The sequence below is a fragment of the Leptonychotes weddellii genome, chromosome 14, assembly GCF_054177405.1.
Source record: "Leptonychotes weddellii isolate Sample4059 chromosome 14, ASM5417740v2, whole genome shotgun sequence".
NCBI lineage: Eukaryota > Metazoa > Chordata > Mammalia > Carnivora > Phocidae > Leptonychotes > Leptonychotes weddellii.
In genome coordinates, this window is record NC_138382.1 from 49,169,748 (window position 1) to 49,186,740 (window position 16,993).

At 49.0% G+C, this 16,993-nt stretch overlaps 1 protein-coding gene across 4 annotated transcripts in view; it reads right to left on the bottom strand.

Moving 5' to 3' along the window:
• Positions 1 to 16,993, bottom strand: part of PAX5 (paired box 5) — a 188,585-nt gene that overhangs the window by 81,103 nt on the left and 90,489 nt on the right. For 2 of the 4 annotated variants that reach the window (XM_081803204.1, XM_081803203.1), the window contains exon 7: positions 5,197 to 5,253. The exons of the other annotated variants lie outside the window; for them this stretch is intronic. In XM_081803204.1, coding sequence (XP_081659330.1) covers positions 5,197 to 5,253 — 57 coding nt within the window. The remainder of the gene's footprint in view (positions 1 to 5,196; positions 5,254 to 16,993) is intronic. 4 annotated transcript variants of the gene reach the window in all.

Genomic DNA, 16,993 nt, shown 5'->3' on the forward strand with positions numbered 1-16,993 from the left:
TCACTCAAAATCCAAAACAGTAAAACCAAACGAACCACGGGTTTGGCGAGTGTTTCTGAGTCCCGAAAGCATGTGAGCACCTGTCTGCTGAGAACTGCGGGGCGCACACCTCAGATTGAGCATGGCCACGCCAACCATGGGCGCCTGGCCCACAGTCGTGCTCCTTTCGTTAAGCCATTTCATGAAATCAAAGCTTGTGATGAGTCATTTCCTTGGCATGCAAGCCCGCCATCAGAGTGGTCTCCAGAAGATGCCAACCTGGGTCTTCACATTCAGGGACAGACGAAATGAGAAGCATGAATGCCAGGTCTCTTCCTTCCACCCAACCCCCAGGCTGATTTTCAGGTAAAGAAAATATTTACAAACACCTAAGCCAGAGACTTTGGGTGTGCATGCCAAATTCTAGTGTGAGCAGTTCCCTCCAGGACCCTGGCCTTGCCAATGGAGGGCATATCCCTGTCTGTCCAGGCTTATGTCCTTGGCAGACAGGGAAAGGGAAGCAAGCAGTCTTGGGCACCTTGGGTAGGATGCTGAGGACTGAGCCACAGGTCATGTAACCAGGGGAACCCCTGGGCCAGTGGCAGGCAGATGGGACTCAGACTCAGGCATATTCCTGGTGCTTCTCTCAGGCTATGAATTAGAAAGAATTCTTGGGCAGCTCAAACTGGGGTGGCTGGCAGCCATGAGTCCACGAGGTACTGCAGGCCCAGGCATCCTGCCATGAGCCTCACTGAGGACAGCTTTGTCCGGAGCTCCTGGGGCTCTCAATCATCTCCAGCAGAGGCTGATTCTGAAACACGCAGAGAAGAGCACAGGTTTCTAAGGGAGAAGGACAAGATAGGGACACGCCTTTCGACATCAGGAATCACTGTAGAGCTACAGTAATTAAGACAGTGTGGGATTGGCACAGGGACAGATAAATAGATCAATGAAATGGAAGCGAGTCCAGAAACTGATCTGTGCATATATGGAACCTTGATATATGAGAGAAGGGATGTACAAATCAGCAGGGAAGGATGGACTCTAATCAACAGGGCGGGGGTAACCAGTTATCCATTCAGAAACAAGGGGGAAAAAAGAAATTGGATCTTTACTTTACTCCAGACACAAAAATCAATTCCAGGTGGATTGGAGACCTAAATGGGAAAAGCAAAGGCATCTAATGTGGTTGGCTCTAGGTCCAGCCAAAAATCCTTGGGAACAAGTGGTCCTGGGATGCTCACACAGGGTTCTTGGTCACTGTGAGGACAGGAGGGGGTCCCAGTCATCCTGCCACCCTGATCCGATGCCTCCTCCTCCAGGAAGTCCTTCCTGACTACCATTCCATAGGAGGCAGGTGACCCACCTTTGCTCTGCTGGCCCCACCAAGTGGTCATGCCAGGGCAATCAGAACCACAATCTTCACACCCATGTCAAAAACTCACATTTATTGATCACTTGCTCTGTGTGAGGAGCTTTACCTGAATGTTCCATTTAATCCTCACAGTAACTCCATGAAGCAGGTTCTATGTTATCCCCATTTTACAGACGATGAAACTGAGACCTATGATAGAAGGGAAGCAGCTTGCTTAAAGTCACACAGCTTCTAGGTGCCACAGCCAGGATTCCAACCTGGATCCATCTGACTCCAAAGTCTTGACAATGACTCTGATGATTTTTATACTGTGAGGCCTGATCTGTTAACAGATGCAAAATCAATTTGCTAGTGCCAATATTTTAAAAAATGAAATTAGAATGGACTAGAACAGAAAATACCCAAGGTTCTTACACACAGCAAAAGTCCTGTTTTGGAAATCTTGGTTTCACATATAAGTGGATACAGATATACTAGGTGGAGATGAGGATGTCTTTCTTGCTTCAGGTCAGGACCAGCAAAGTTTTCATTCCACGCAGCAAGGAGCTGTTGAGAAACGGTCACTGTCTAGACTTCATCCCCCACAGAATTGGACCTGGTCATGGCATTAGCTGCCTAATTTGCGAAAAAAGGAACTCGGAAGTAAAGCTCACTGAAATGGCTCCTTCAGTGCATTGTCATGAGCAAAAAAAAAAAAAAAAAAAAAGAAGGAGGTCAAAACAAATCTGTAAGGGTTTCTTCCAAGATGGTGTCTTCTGGAGTTCCTGGGACTCTGGGGTAGAGGACAGGCCTCCCTCCTCTCTGTATTACCAGTGCCCTTACGGAGGCCTGAGCATAATGAATGTTCAGTGTTTATTGAGCCTTTCTTGTGCGCAAGACGACATGTGAAGGCCAGACAAGCTCTCTGACCCTCATCCACAAACCCCGAGGGAAAAGACACATGGCCCAGAAGCTTTATCCAAGAGGAACAGGAGTGCAGAACCATTCATTGACCATGGAGTGGGAAGTGGTCAGGACAGGGCTCTTGGGCAGGCGGCACTGAACCTGGGTCTGAGCAATCCCCAACCCCCAAGGCTGATAAGTGCTGCAGGAAGGCTCAGAGATAAGAGGACAGGAGTGATCTGGAAACAGGGCACATGCCAATCGTTGAAGGAAGTGAAAGTAGAAGAGGCAAAGACGGAAAGGTAGTTAAGCTGGGATTCAACTCTGATGGGCTTGCACAGGGAACACATGGATGAACACATGAATGAGCCATCCTTAGGCGGGCCAGACAGCAATCTCAACCAAAAGTCAGCATCCCTGAGCCCCTCTGTACCCCACTGCCAGACCTACCCCCTTCCTGGACTCCAGGCTGGGCAGCTGGGTCTGCAAGGGAAAGCCTTTATTTCCCCCAAGAAAGCAGAACCAACCTAGCTTTAAGAAAATTGCAAGAGGGTGACCAACGGGGATATTCTGCTTCTTAATGTCTCTGATGCCCAGTTGGAAGGGTCTTTTAGCTATTTGATTTTGTTTTGGTCAATAAATTCACTGTCAAAGTTTGTCCAGTCACTTTGACAGTTGGGTTTGGATCCCCTTTCCAAGATAAAAATCTTTAACTTGTGTTACACATGTGGTAGGAGGTCCAAAAATCCAGTCTCCCAACCACCACTGGCTGCCAGAAGGTAGGGTGAACTTCTCTAAAGAGTGGGAGCCCTGGGGACAGGGGACTTGGAAACCCTCCCTCAGCTGCCCTTGGCTATCTGTACCTCCCACCACCACCACGTGGCAGGGCTTGGTCCAAACCTAGACTCTCTTCTTGGGTAGGATTCCACATCTCTTACTCTGCTCCTGCGTGAGCCAGGGGATGCTAACATTTAGTTTTGGTGTGTAATTATTCCCTGAGTCCTCGTCACTGCCTGTCCCTTGGAGCTGCCGATGATTCTCTCCAATCTCCTGGGCTCCCCTGCTCCTCAGCCACTCCCGGCAGTCCTACCCCGGCCTGGAGGACTCGTAGAGAACTCCTACACTGTCCACAAGACCCAGCTCCAACGTCACCTCCTTGGGGAAGCCATTCCCGGGTCCCCTATGTCTACAGAGAAATAGTGACTCTTTGTCAATGCTTCCTTACGTCCACAGACCTCCATTGCCATACTTCTACCATGTTTAATGGCCGTTTGTCTATCTCCCTCTAGGCTGCCTTGAGATCATGGAACAGGGAACATCCCTAGAGCCCCCTAAGCGCTTGGTGAATGAATATACGGTCCAGTAGCATGACATTAGCCACAACACTCAAAAATTAACTGAGAAGGGTTTGAACAAGAACCCCAAGTGATATGCTAACCTTCCCCTACCCCTCTCCCCTTTCCCCTCATCAAGTCAGGTGACCAGCAAACAACGTCCTTGGCCACCATGTGTTAAAGCCTCTGGGGAAGTGCTTTCACTGGTCTGTGAGAAGATATCAGGCATTCAACATTAGTTAGAGGAAATAAAAGAGCCACACTAAGAACTTTTTTTTTTTTAACCTCGGGAAACACTGCCCTTAAGAATATTCAAAGTCCTTGCCAATCCCTCCTGCAGTTCAGTGCCCCTGACGTTTTGTTTTCCTCTCCTGATGAATAGTTAGCCTGCCTGTGGTTGAGCAAGAGGAACACTGGAAACCACGGTTTGCCCCTTTTTGCTTTGGCTGCCAAGAAGCTCAGTCAAATTCAGTGTTCAACCACCGCAACCACAGCATTGCTGGCACCTGGCGTTAGGACCCACCCTCTTCCGCCATGTCATTTCTGAACTTTTTTTCAGCCTTAACATACTAACTTAGGTCCATGCAATTGTTTGTTTTGCAGGACACCTCGGGTCCTTTGTGAAAGTGGAGACTGGACAGGGTAAAAAGAATGACAGAGAAAGAAAGCCAGAAAGGAAGGTCAGGAGACAGGAAGAGAAGAGAGAGGAAATAATCGGTGCCTCTGGTAACCGCGACAGTGCACTTCCACTTCTCTCAGTTATCTGGGGGGCCGAGGGCTGAGTTGACGGAACACGGCGGGGGCGGGTCGCATGTATATAAGTGTGCTGGTGCACCCACGTGCTCGGGAACAGGGCCCCCCTCCTCCCACCGCTGGCAGTCACAGCCCATAGCTGTGTTCCACACTTCTGACTCCTCTGAGCCCTTGGGGTTCTTTCTTAGGATGCTATTTGGGGCTTCTGCTCCCTTCCCATCAGGGCCGCCTGGTGCCATCCTTGACCATGACCCAGAAAGAGAAATGAACTGAGGACAGCACTTCACAGACTGTCCACTCCAGGGCAACCAATGGGGATAAAACTCTTTGCCCGACAGCCACCGATTCTTGTAAGGCCTCAAGGTCAAGACCAGCAAGTATGCACACCCTCCTCACAGATACCAGGCTCCAGACGATGGAAAGTCTTGAACTCTCCAGTGTCTGAGCTAGACAGACACTCAGGGTCATTTTCCCCGACATGGAGAAAGTGAGGTACAGGGAGGGGAATGGACTTCCTCAGCTAATTTTTATCTGTCTCATGTATAGCCTTTGACCTTGTGGTAGAAAGAACTGTGAACCAGCAGTAATAACACGGGGTTCTCACCCCAGCTCTGCCTCCCTCTGTCCTGTGTGACCTCAGGCAAGCCAGGCCAGCTCTTGGAGCCTCATTTTCCTCATTAATAAAATGAGATTTAAGTCAAACTCCTTGCTGCCTGCCTGCCAGGGCGGGTGTGAGGATCTGAAGGATAAGGACAGGGATGGCACTTGGGAAGCTAAGCAGCACAAGGGATAAGGAATCCTAGAAGGGACTCCAGGAGGCACATGCCCCGGGAAAATGGGTGCTGGGCGTCGTTTGGGTCCCTAGGAAATTACCTGGAAAAGGACTGCCTGGGGCTGCACCAAGTATTGTCTCATCAGCACGGGGCACCACTGCCACAGCATGGAGGAGAAAAGAAACACAGACACGTGAGAAGGAGGGCAGCACGAAGGAGGGCAGGGCATGGGGACGAGGCTGCAGGGCTGGCTACCTCAGATGGCTACCTCGGCCCAGGAGGCTTCCCCGTCCCTGCTGAGCTCCTCCAGGCTCACCGCCCAGCCTCAGGTGGCCCTCGGGAGCTGGGCCAGCGCCAGGCCAGCCACTCCCATCCAGACACCTGCCCACCGACACACCTACCCAGCAGAGGACATGAGCTGGAGTGGGGGAGCTGTGTCCCCAGGGCCTGGCCTGATGACCTGAGACTGAGGAGGCAGAGTGGTCTGGATGCCTCGGGCAGCTGGGGTGGAGCCGGGGCCTGGGGGCAGCTGTCTCCCTTCCCTGGCCTCTGCGTCCCCAGCTGTCTGAGGACTTGTACGTGATCTCCAAGTCCCCTGCCACCGCTGATGGCTCTTTGCCTCTCTAAGTGGCCACAAGACAGAATAGGGAGTCCCTCTTCGACAGATGAGCTCCAACGCAAGAAAGAGAGATGGAGGGGATCCGATAGGTTGGAGGACACTCGAGACATATCAATCGGTCGCAACGTGGACACTGACTCCCACAAATAGACTGTAAAAAATATGAATGTAAAAGAAAATATTGTGGCGTATTACGAAGCTATCATAAATGCAAATACAGATTGTATATTTGAGTTTTTTGAGTACATTATAGATTTGCTAACTCTTTAGGGGTGATAACGGTATCATGGTTATGCTTCCTAAGGTCTCATCTTTTAAAGAGTCATTCTAAAACATTTACAGATAAAATGATACAATGTCTGGAGCCTGCTTCAAAATGAAGTTAACGAAGTTCGCTGCCATTAACAAATTGTGGTCTATCTATGCAACGGGATACTACACCACAGTACAAAGGAACAAGGCACCGATGCGTGCTGCCGTACAGGGGAGCTTAAAAGCACGCTAAGTCGAAGACGCCAGGTACGGGGCCCGGGTGGCTCAGTCGGTAAGCGTCTGCCTTCGGCTCAGGTCGTGATCCCAGGGTCCCCGGATTGAGTCCCGCATCGGGCTCCCTGCTCGGCGAGGAGCCTGCTTCTCCCTCTGCCTCTCCCTCCTGCTCATGCGCCCTCTCTGTCTCTCAAATGAATAAGTTTTAAAAATCTTGAAAAAAAGAAAGAAAAGAAGAGAAAAAGAAAGAAAAGAGAAAGAAAGAAAAGAAAAGAAGAAAGAAAGAAAAGAAGAAAGAAAGAAAGAAAGAATGAAAGAAAAGAAGAAAGAAAAGAAAGAAAGAGAAGAAAGAAAGAAAAAGAAAGAAAAGAAGAAAGAAAGAAAGAAAGAAAGAAAGAAAGAAAGAAAGAAAGAAAGAAGAAAGAAAGAAAGAAAGAAAGAAAGACGGCTGCAGATATCAGTGAGGTGTCCCGAACTGTCACACCGAAAGCAGAGCAGGGGTGGCTGGAGCTAGAGCGGGAACGGGCTTTAACTGCAAATGCACACGAAGGATCTTCTTGGAGGGAAGGAACTGTTCTAAAACTGGACTGTTGGTGGCACAGCTCCTTAAATTACTAAAAATCACTGACCTGTACACTTCAAATGAGTGAATTTTATGATATAAAAATTAAAATTCAATAAAGCAGAGTGTGGGGAGAGTAGGCCACATTCTGTGGGTTAGTTCTACCCAGGCCCCCTGAATCCAGATGTCTGGCCGCCATCAGGGGAGGAGTATGGCTAAGGAAGCCCACCAGCCCTGAGGCCAGGAAGACAGGGTTCAAATCTGACAGGCCAAGTTCGTGCCGTGTGGAACCAGGCCAGGTGCCTCACGTTCTCGGCTCTTCTCTCATGTGTAACATGGGGATATAGGACCTTCCTCCCAAGGTCATGAGAAGGCACAAAGTCGGTGATAAGAATGTCAAGTCCTAGAGGGCAGTCCTTTTTACTCTCATATTTTGGGTTCTCAGGGCCAGACGTGTAAACAAACAGCACTTGCAAAAAGCTGCAGAGGGCAACAGGAGGGATCTGTGGTGGGGGGGGTCTGTTCTGTGTCTCAAGTCTATCCCCGCCAATACCCCAACGTGATACTGTACTACAGCCTGGCAACGTATCATCACTGGGGGAAACTGGAAAAGGGTATATAGAATCCTTTTGTATTATTTCTTATAACTGCCTGTGAATCTACAATGATCTCAAACCCAAAGTTTAATTTAAAAAAGTAAAAAACAAAAAACGAGGTTTTAGCATTCCATCCCTACTAAACCTAATAAAGATGAATTAAACTTCTAAAAAATGTTTGCTGGGGCGCCTGGGTGGCTCAGTAGGTTAGGCATCTGGCTCTTTGATTTCCGCTCAGGTGGTGGTCTCAGGGTCCTGGGATCAAGCCCTGCCTGAGGCTGCTTGTCTCCCGCTCCTTCTGCCCCTCCTCCTGCTCCTGCACTCTCTCTCTCTCTCTCTCCAATAAATAAATACATTTTTAAAGAGAAATAAATAAAATTAAAAAATGATTGCTGGGGTTGCCTGGGTGGCCCAGTCGATTAAGCATCTGACTCTTGACTGACTCTTGATTTGGGCTCAGGTCATGATCTCAGGGTTGTGGGGTTGAGCCCCGCGTTGGCTCCAAGCTGGGCATGGAGCCTGCTTGGGATTCTCTCTCTCCCTCTCCCTCTGCCCCTGCCCTCCCTGCTTGCATGTGTGCTCTCTCTCTTAAAAAAAAAAAAAAACAACAAAAAACAGTTTGCTGTAAGGGGGAGCTACAAATGACACTTGCAAAAATACTCCATAATCTACAGTGGTGCTGTTAGTCCTGACTGGGGGAAAGAACTGCCAAGGATTCTGAATGACCTCCCCCTTCCAGGAAGCCTTCCCCGATTCCCCCTCCTGCATGTTCCTAGAACATCTAAGTGGTCGTACCTCCGCCACTACACTTACCACTTTGCATCAGACACCTAGTGGTTTAGGGTCCTCATCCCCCCACTGGAGTGTGAACTTCGTGAGGATGGAGCTGTGTCCCCTCCTCTTTGTCACAGCAGCTCCTGGTCCAATGCCCAGCTCTGAACAGATGTGACATAAATGCCTGTGGAACCAAATGAACTGGGACAGGTACCACGGCCCGGCTCTGCCAACAGTTCCAGAGGTGCTTCCCGGGGTCACTGAGAGGATAAGTGATCTCAGGGTGCTTTTATTTATCAGAAACTACCAGGGGCACGGATGAGACATGCTCTCTATTCATTTGGCTCTCCAGATCTGTGCCCATGCTTGGGCCACGATGGACTGCCGTGGAATCAAATCAGGAGATTTGCGAAGTTCAACGGACTCATCTCCCCCTACTGTTTGCATCCTGCCAGGCACCCCTCCAATACACCTCCAGACACACTCCCAGGTGGTGTGGAATAGCAGGGGAAGCCCCGGGGAGGGGACCGAAATTAGATAGTTTCTGTCCAAGAGAAACCTTTCCAGCAATGACTAATCAGGAGGCCCCCTATTCCCCCCTGACCACTTAGAGAATTTTAGTGAGCCCCAAATCTCAGGGCCCAAAGGAGCTCAGGAGTTATGATGAAGGCTGATCTTTTATCTGATGCTTGAAACCCACCAGTGACGGAGAACTCACTACTTTCTGAAGCAACCACTGCATGGCCATCCAGCTTGGCTATGAGGAAGTGCTAAATCTGTCCCCTTAGGCCTCCCTACATTGGTCTTAGGTGTGCTCTCGGTGGCTCCAGTTCCAACAAATGTCCTCTTGGGCCCCCGGTGGCAGGGCTGTTCCCTCCTGGACCCAATGCAGGGCCCCCCCATGTCCTCCACTCCTCATTCTGGACATGTTTCTTTGGGGCATAAGAAGCTTGCTTTTGCTTTTCTGGTGACCTCATCACCTGGCTGACTCATGCTGTTCTCAATCAATGCAGAGCTCACTACAAGTTCATTAGAAATGGAAAGTGATTATGTACATGATTTTGCTTAAGTGTTCACTTTCTCCCACCCCTACCCTGATGCTTACAAACTCTCCCCGGCTTCACGGTTCCTCCAGGTAATGTTGACCTGAACCGTACAGGCCCCAATCCAAATTCCAACCTACTTTTCCAGCTTCCACTCCAATCTACCCTACTTCTAAAACATCATCCTCTACTCCAACCACACCACACACACTAGTCCCTGAAAGCCCATGTCAGTACCTTTGCTCACACTTCTTCCGATCCCCACCTCAGTTGAAATCCTTGTCCTCTATGGTCCGGATCAAATGGCATCTGCTCCCAATGCTTTCCTTAGGTTTGTGGTTGAAAGAGATCATTCCCTTCTCTGAATCCCCACGGCGCTCTCCCTGGGCTTCCTTCAGGACACTGTTCCATGCTACTTTACTCTAGTAATTTGGGACCCTGTCTGTTCCCGCTCTGAGATGGGGCGACCCCTACAGGCAGCATCCTGCCTGGTTTGAAGCTGGATCCCACCAGTAGGCCTGGGCAGGACCTATCCTGAGTGAAACTGAGCAAAGGGAGGGAGAGAAGGGGCAAAGGAATCCAGGGCTCACCCTGCACCTTAAGAGTTCTGTAAGAAGAGGGGCAAGAGAAGGCCCTGGGCTCAGAGCATTCTGGCTCTTGTCTTTCCAAATGCAAGAAACGAAATGACAAGGCTTGGAGCACTAAGCTCCACTTCTGAAGGATGAAAGCCAGGGGTCAAGGCCTCCTAAGTGATAAGAAGGTGCAGTGTGTGTGTGGTGGTGTGTGTGTTGGTGGAGGGGAGGAGGAGGACCTGGGAGCCCCAGGGTCTGCTGAGGTTCTGCCTATCTGTGTGATGAGCAGCTCCAGAACCTGACATGAAGAAGAGAGAGATTCCCCAAAAAAAGTCCCATCTCTAGACAACCAAACTCTATGGGCTTCTCCCAGGTGGTCCTAGCTGTCCCATCTTGCTGTAGGACTAGAAAGGGGGCAGGGCAGGGAGGCCCATTACCCCCAAAGGAATGCAGACCTACTGGCTAGCAAGGGCCCTGAAGAGGGGCATGCGAAGGGAACCCTCCCCCCATCCTAAAGTAGCTTGTATGGGAGTGGAGGGGGCACCTCAAGATACTCATAGTTCACTTTCTTCTGGACAGACTTTCCAGCTGAAGGAGGACAGAGGTTATCCTAGGGCCAGAAAGAAAGGAGACTTCTCTCTGCACTGCAAGATCAATAAAGTCAGGGCAGGGAGGCGGATGCCCCTGCCCACCACCACCGCCTCTGCCCTGCCGCTGCTGAGTGGTAACCCACACGCGTGCACACGCACACACACACACTCCTCGGGCCACAGGCCACCTCTCCGCCCTGTCTGCTCCCTGTCAGAACCTTTGAAAGGGCAATACTCTGCAAAGGCAAACACAGGCAGCCTTGGGAGGGAGTGCCCTCTTTGTCCCTGAGGTTTGCTAGGGCCAAACAGAAGGATGCAAGAGAAGCACCAGAAAAAGAAAAAAAAAAAAAAAGCTGAGAAGACCAGGACTCCTTGGTTTGCAAGTCTGAAGCCTCTACCAGATCTCACCTAAACCCTCACACACTTTTAATAACCCTCAGAATAACAGGAACTCCCTGAATGCTGACTACACACCAGGTACTATTCCAGGGGTTAAAACACGGTTGTTTCTTTCATCCTTACAACAACCCTATGGGAATTATCATCCCCTCCCCTCTTGGCAGACGATGAAAGTGAGGCACAAGAAGCCCAACTAACGTATCCCAATCATCCCCAAGCAGGGAGACCCCAAGTCCAAGATCTTACAGCGCTACACCCTACCTCTCTGCCACTATCATCAACCCCATCCCAGGGCGGGTGAGAAAACCAAGGGTAGGGAAGGAGGGTGAGCTGGTGAGGGGGGTATCAGACTCGGTTCTCTCTGATCTGTGTTCTTCACCATGATTCCCAGTGCCTCACGTGGAGGTGCCGGGGCCAAGGGAGAGAGATGCCAACCCTCAGGCCAGGTGAGGCCCCACATGCTTCACAGCCCCTTCGGACACCTGCTTGCTCCCAACACTGCACCTGTCACAGGGCCATTTCCCCTCCCTGAGGGCCCTTTCCCCTTCTCTCCTCCCACCCTTGTCTACCCACCCGTGCAAGGCCTGGCTCAAGAATGACCTCCTGCAGGACACGTTTGCAGATGGATTCGGCCATAGACGCCATTAACTTTATTCCCTCTTCTCCCCAGTTAGACTCAGAGGACAGCCATGCTCAGATGGATGTCAGAACTAGCACTTAATCTTAACATTAGTGAGAGCCAACAGAGAAACAAACAGGAACACAGGACACTGTTAGTCTTGTTAAGGAAAAATCCGACCTCAGACTGCTTAGTTCAAGCACTGTGTTCTTTACCAAAGGTAACATTCTGGCTTTTAAAGACATCGGAAACGGAAGGAAGTAGACCCTAGGCTTAGGTTTTAGCTATTATGTCTAAGCCCAAATTTAGCTAATGTAGACAATAGAGAAAAAACTAGCACAGTGACAACAGTGTTTCTGTTTATGTGCCTTTTTTTTATCAGGGTTAACTTAAGAGCTTTTGCTTTTAATTATTGAAAATATGTTTGTGTTTTGCAGTTATGTGTTACATGAATCTCGCATTTTGTACCTGGAAACAAAGCGTAATAATCATTTTGTGTGTCTTAATACCTATAATTTACTTAAATAAGCAAGCCCTTGGCCTTGAGACAGACATGTAAACAAACACACTTCTGAGAGCTTGGTTTGAGTCTGATTTTTAACAATTCCTTTTCCTCTCTCATACACACATATACATTAAATTTAGCCTCCTGGTTTTATTTCCTTCACCTCTCTCCCACAAATCAAACCTCAAATAATATAAAACTGCTGGCTAGAAATAGGCTTCACACAAACAAAAGCTTTCAAGCCCCATCTCCCGGTCCAACCATCTCCACCTCCTCTGCCTGCTCCAACAAAACAGCCTCTCTCTGCCCAACTGCCCTGGAAAGCCCTGAAATACCTCATTTTCATTTCTGAGAGAGGAAGAGTTCTGATCCCCAAATAAAAGAAAACTTCAGCAATGATAGGAAGCGGGGAAAACACGGGCAGACTTCTCCTTGCCACTCGTGTCAAGCTCACAAAGAGAAAAAATCGTACCATTCGACATGGTTGGGAGAGTTTAATCCAAAGCAGTGCTAATTAATATCCCTGGCTTTCCAGAAGCCAGCGCCACATACAGCTGTGAGGGCAACAAGGCTGTTCTCCCTTCAATTTTATGGGAAGAACATTTTCATTACAAAGCCTCCTCCCAGACCCTCCTCTCTCAGCCAGATTAGCCTCGAGAAGGAAGCGGATGATCCATATATCAGAACTCCTTCTCTCCCCATTAATTTTATTATTTATATCCCATTTTAAAAGTTTATTGGTGCAACTCCCAGTGCACCTGGCCAGAGCCCTTCTGATAGACAGTGATACCTTCACGCGTCTCCTACTCAGGCGCAGTGGATGCGCTGGTCATGAGAATGTGCCGGTCATGAGAATGTGCCAACTTTTTGCCATTTGCCCAGGAGAAAGAGCTGACTCGGTGGCATTTCCTGTCCCCCCCACTGCAACACACACACCATTGTTTAAAACGAATGTTGAAGGGTCTAAACTCACTCATTTGTGAACTATGTGTGGAGTCGATGGCTTAGCCTGAGCTAGGGGTGATCCCCAGAGTCCCGTGAAAACCCTGAGGGATGCCCTACATGCCCCCACCCAAATCAAGCATCCCCAGCTGTTCCAGGAGAGTTGACCCATTTTGAACCCAAACCGCCAGACCATGGGCAGGCCTGGTGAGGCCACGTGTCTTACCATTTTATTCTGAAACCCCATGTGCTCCAGGCTGTCTCTTTCCAGCCTCCTAAAGGGACCCCAAATCCAATCTAAATGTCTTGAATTTACCTGTTTGTCTTTTATACATATAAATAGCTGCATTTCCATTCTCTCTTTGTTTCTCATTTTCATTTGGTTCTAATATCTGCATGTAAATGTCGGAAAATAGCATCTGTAATTGGAGATTATGAAGTATGGCCAGCTCCTGACAGGCTGCTAAGGAAGATGGATTATCCTCATTTTTCTGTAAATTTTGTCAATTTTGGAATTCATAAGCTATCAACACTGATCAAAATGGGACTTCACAGCTGTGTCAAAAAAAAAAAGAAAGAGCAAGAGCAAGAGGGAGATCTGGAAGGCAGGCGGTTGTGTGCAGGGGCTGGGCGTTGGCACAGGCCACTCTCCTCCCCTGCGCCCTCCCCTCCACGCTGGGGGCTCCCTCAGCAAGTGGCACCCTGGAACTCGTGGTGGGGCTGCCTGGTCCCCTGGCTCAATCAAACAGCTAAATCACACAAGTGGAAGGCCGCAAATCCTCCAAGGCACCCACTCGAACCCGGGGCTTAATTTATTGCTGGGCGCTGCCTTCCTTATTTATCCGGAAGAGTCGGCGGGCTCCCTGGGTGCGTGCCTCCGAGATGTTCTACTCCTTCCTGACCATCACGGCCCACTTGAGGCAATTGTGTTGGTGTCTCTCTCTCAATTTTCCCATTACTGGGAGTAAGTACTGTTGGGACTCTGTAATAGCCCGACTGCAGCCCATATCAATAACAGATGAGGTTTAATCGTCCAACACAGAAATTATTTAGGCGCAGTAAGGACATTCAATGTCATTTGCATAATGGCATTTCTATCGCACGCACCTAACCCGTCTTGCATAAACAAGGCCTTGGGACCATAAATAATAATAAATCATGACGTCTGCACGCCTCTTGCGGTAATAGGAGCCACTCTTTGTGGAAATTATTTCAGCAGGAAATGGGCACTGTAATTTTAAAGACATGAGGCGCTGTGAGGCGCGGTAAATCACGCGGGCACACGATCCTCAGGAGCAACCAGGGGACCAGTCCCAAGCTGCAGCAAAATCCCCGGGACGATGGGAGGAGGCCGGCAGGCCTTGAGGGGGAAACATGTGGGGCCTCTAGAACGGCCACCAGCATGTGCCGCTGTCCCAGTAAATGGCAAGAGGGCGAGATGCTCAGAAAGCCAGCCCAGGGAGAATTGGCTCTAGACCTGGAGGAGCCCAGAGACCTCAGGTCAGAAACAGTCTTTGTTCCAGGAGAATGGAAGCTCCCTGCGGGCAGCCAGTTTTGATCTTTGTCTGCTCTGTTCCCTGCTTTACCTCCATCACCCCCTGGCACCCTGTGGGTGCTCTGCAAATATCCTAAAGAAGTGCAAAGAGAGGAGGAGAGAGAGAGTACCTGGGCCAGGGCAGGGAGCAGGTGAGAAGAGCACTGAAACCAGGGTAAGGGGAGACAGATGGAGGCGCAGGCCTCGCGGGAATTAAGGCAGGAACTGCCCCAGAAGCACCAGTACCACTGATCTGGTGAGTGAGAGAGCGGAAATGCCCGGTGAACTCTAAATCATGTCGCAAGGCAGCTGCAGGGGAAGAGAAAGGCATAGATGGGGGGCTGGCGAGCAGAGCAGCGAAAGCTGTGGGCTCTAGAGCAGACACAGCTGACTTAGAATCCCAGCTCCACCATCTCAGGCCCCCTGCCTCACCCCTCCGCACCCCACCTCTGCTGTGCAGAACCAGCCTAAGAACAGTACTTGGGCCACAGAGCTGTTCTGAGGGGGCAATAAGGTTGCGTGTGCAAAGTGACTAGTACTCGATCACGCTTTGCTAGCATCATTTTGGGGGCAACTGCTATTCTTCAGGAAGCAACAGAAATGAGTTCAAGTACAACTCTGCCTCTTACTAGCTGTGTGATTTGGGACAAGCTACTCCACTCCTCTGGGACTCAGCTTCCTCTAGTCTGTCCAAGGAGAGCAGGGTGAGATGGTCCCCACCTACCTCCTGGAGCAGTCAGGAGGTTCAAATGGGGTCACGCAGTGAAGCTCGTGGTTAGCGTAGTGTTGTCTGCACAGGAGAGATGAACATGAACAAAGAAAGAAGAGGAGAGAGAGTCCCAACACCTGCCAATTGTCCTCGCCAGCCACTCTCAGCCCTGGATTCATGCTTTCCAGAAAAGTCCTGGCAGGATACACACCAAAGCAACCACAGTGTGGCCTCTGGGAGGGGAAAGAAGGGCCTGAGATCAGAGTTGTTAGCTTAAGCCTTATCTGTAATGTGTTAATTTTACTAGAAGAGAAGAACTACTTGTGTCATGGGATTTTTTAAAGCTGATGAAGTTTCAGGGGCACCTGGGTGGCTCAGTCAGTTAAGCATCTGCCTTCGGCTCCGGTCATGATTCCAGGGTCCTGGGATCCAGCCCCGCATCTTGCTCCCTGCTCAGTGGGGGAGTCTACTTCTCCCTCTGTCTGCCACTCCCCCTGCTTGTGCGCTCGCTCTCTCTCTCTCTCCCCCATGAGCTCTCTCTCTCTCTAATAAATAAATAAAATGTTTAAAAAAAAAAAAAAGAACCTTGTGAAGCTTCATACCCCTGTGCCTTGGCACATACTATTCCCTCTGCCAGATATCAAAAACTATGGAAATGCTGATGGAACAGCCACAAAGAGCCAGTGAGTTAACCACAACTGCATTTGTCTTCCAGAGGAACTTAGAGAAACAGCAATCATTTCTCCACTGAGTCTGCCTTCCAGCCCAGAGGCCGGGGCCGTGCGCTGCTCTGTGCAGGGAATGATGTAAATCACAGGCACCCACAACTTCTGGGCGGGGGAGTGGCTCTGGAGCCTGCAAGGCCACCGTCACCATGACCGTCACCGTCCCAGTTACCTTATGCTCACCAAAGTGTGAAAACTGCTCAAAAGCTAAATAAAGTCTGGAGTTTAGCTATTAGTATTGTACCAATGTTGGTTTCTTCAGTTTTGGCAAAAGAACCACGGTTATAGAAGATGTTAATGATAGGGGAAATTGGGTGAGAAGTATATGGGAACTCTCTGTACTACCTTTACAAATTTTCTAAATTTAAAATTATTCCAAAATAAAAAGTATGTGTAAAAAAAAAAAAAAAAAGGAAGCCAGACCTTACTCATAATAAGAGAAAAACAAATTAAAACCACAATGTATCCTTTTTCATCTATAAGATTAGCAATGATTCAAGAGGTTGATTATTATGTGGGCAGGCTGGGGAAACAGGTCTCACTTCAGGGGATGAAACTGAGCAGGGATTATATCTTTCAAAATTCATAGTGCATATAGACAGATCCGGCCTTTCCACTTCTGGGAATGTATCCTGCACATACAGTCCCACATGTGCAAAAATAAATATGGATAAGGATGCTCAATGCAGGCTTTTTTGACTTTCGATTGAACGTGACCAACAAGCGACCTGTTAAATCAATTATGATATGCCATACAGTGGAATACTATGTAGCTGTTAAAAAGAATGTAGCAGCACTCTATCGATATGGAACAATTTCTAAGAAACATTTGTTCATGGAAAAGAACAAAAATGGAACAGTGCATACAGAATGCTACCATTTGTGTTCAAAAGGAAGGAATTATCTATATTGTAATACACATATACACATACATATACCTTACCCTCATTCAAGGATTGTATGTAAATCTCCAAAGAAGGCAGAAGAAACTGGTAATAGTAGCTGCCTCCCAGGAGGGGAGCTGGGTGGCAGCAAGAAAGGAGTGGGGAGGAGACTTCCTTTTCACTGTCTACCTTTGGTATTGTCTGAAATTTTTACCATTTGCATGTACTACTTATTAACATTTTTTGAATAAAAAACCAGTGTTTAGACATTTCTGCAAAGAAGACATCCAAATGGCCAACAGACACATGAAAAAGTGCTCAACATCACTCAGCATCAG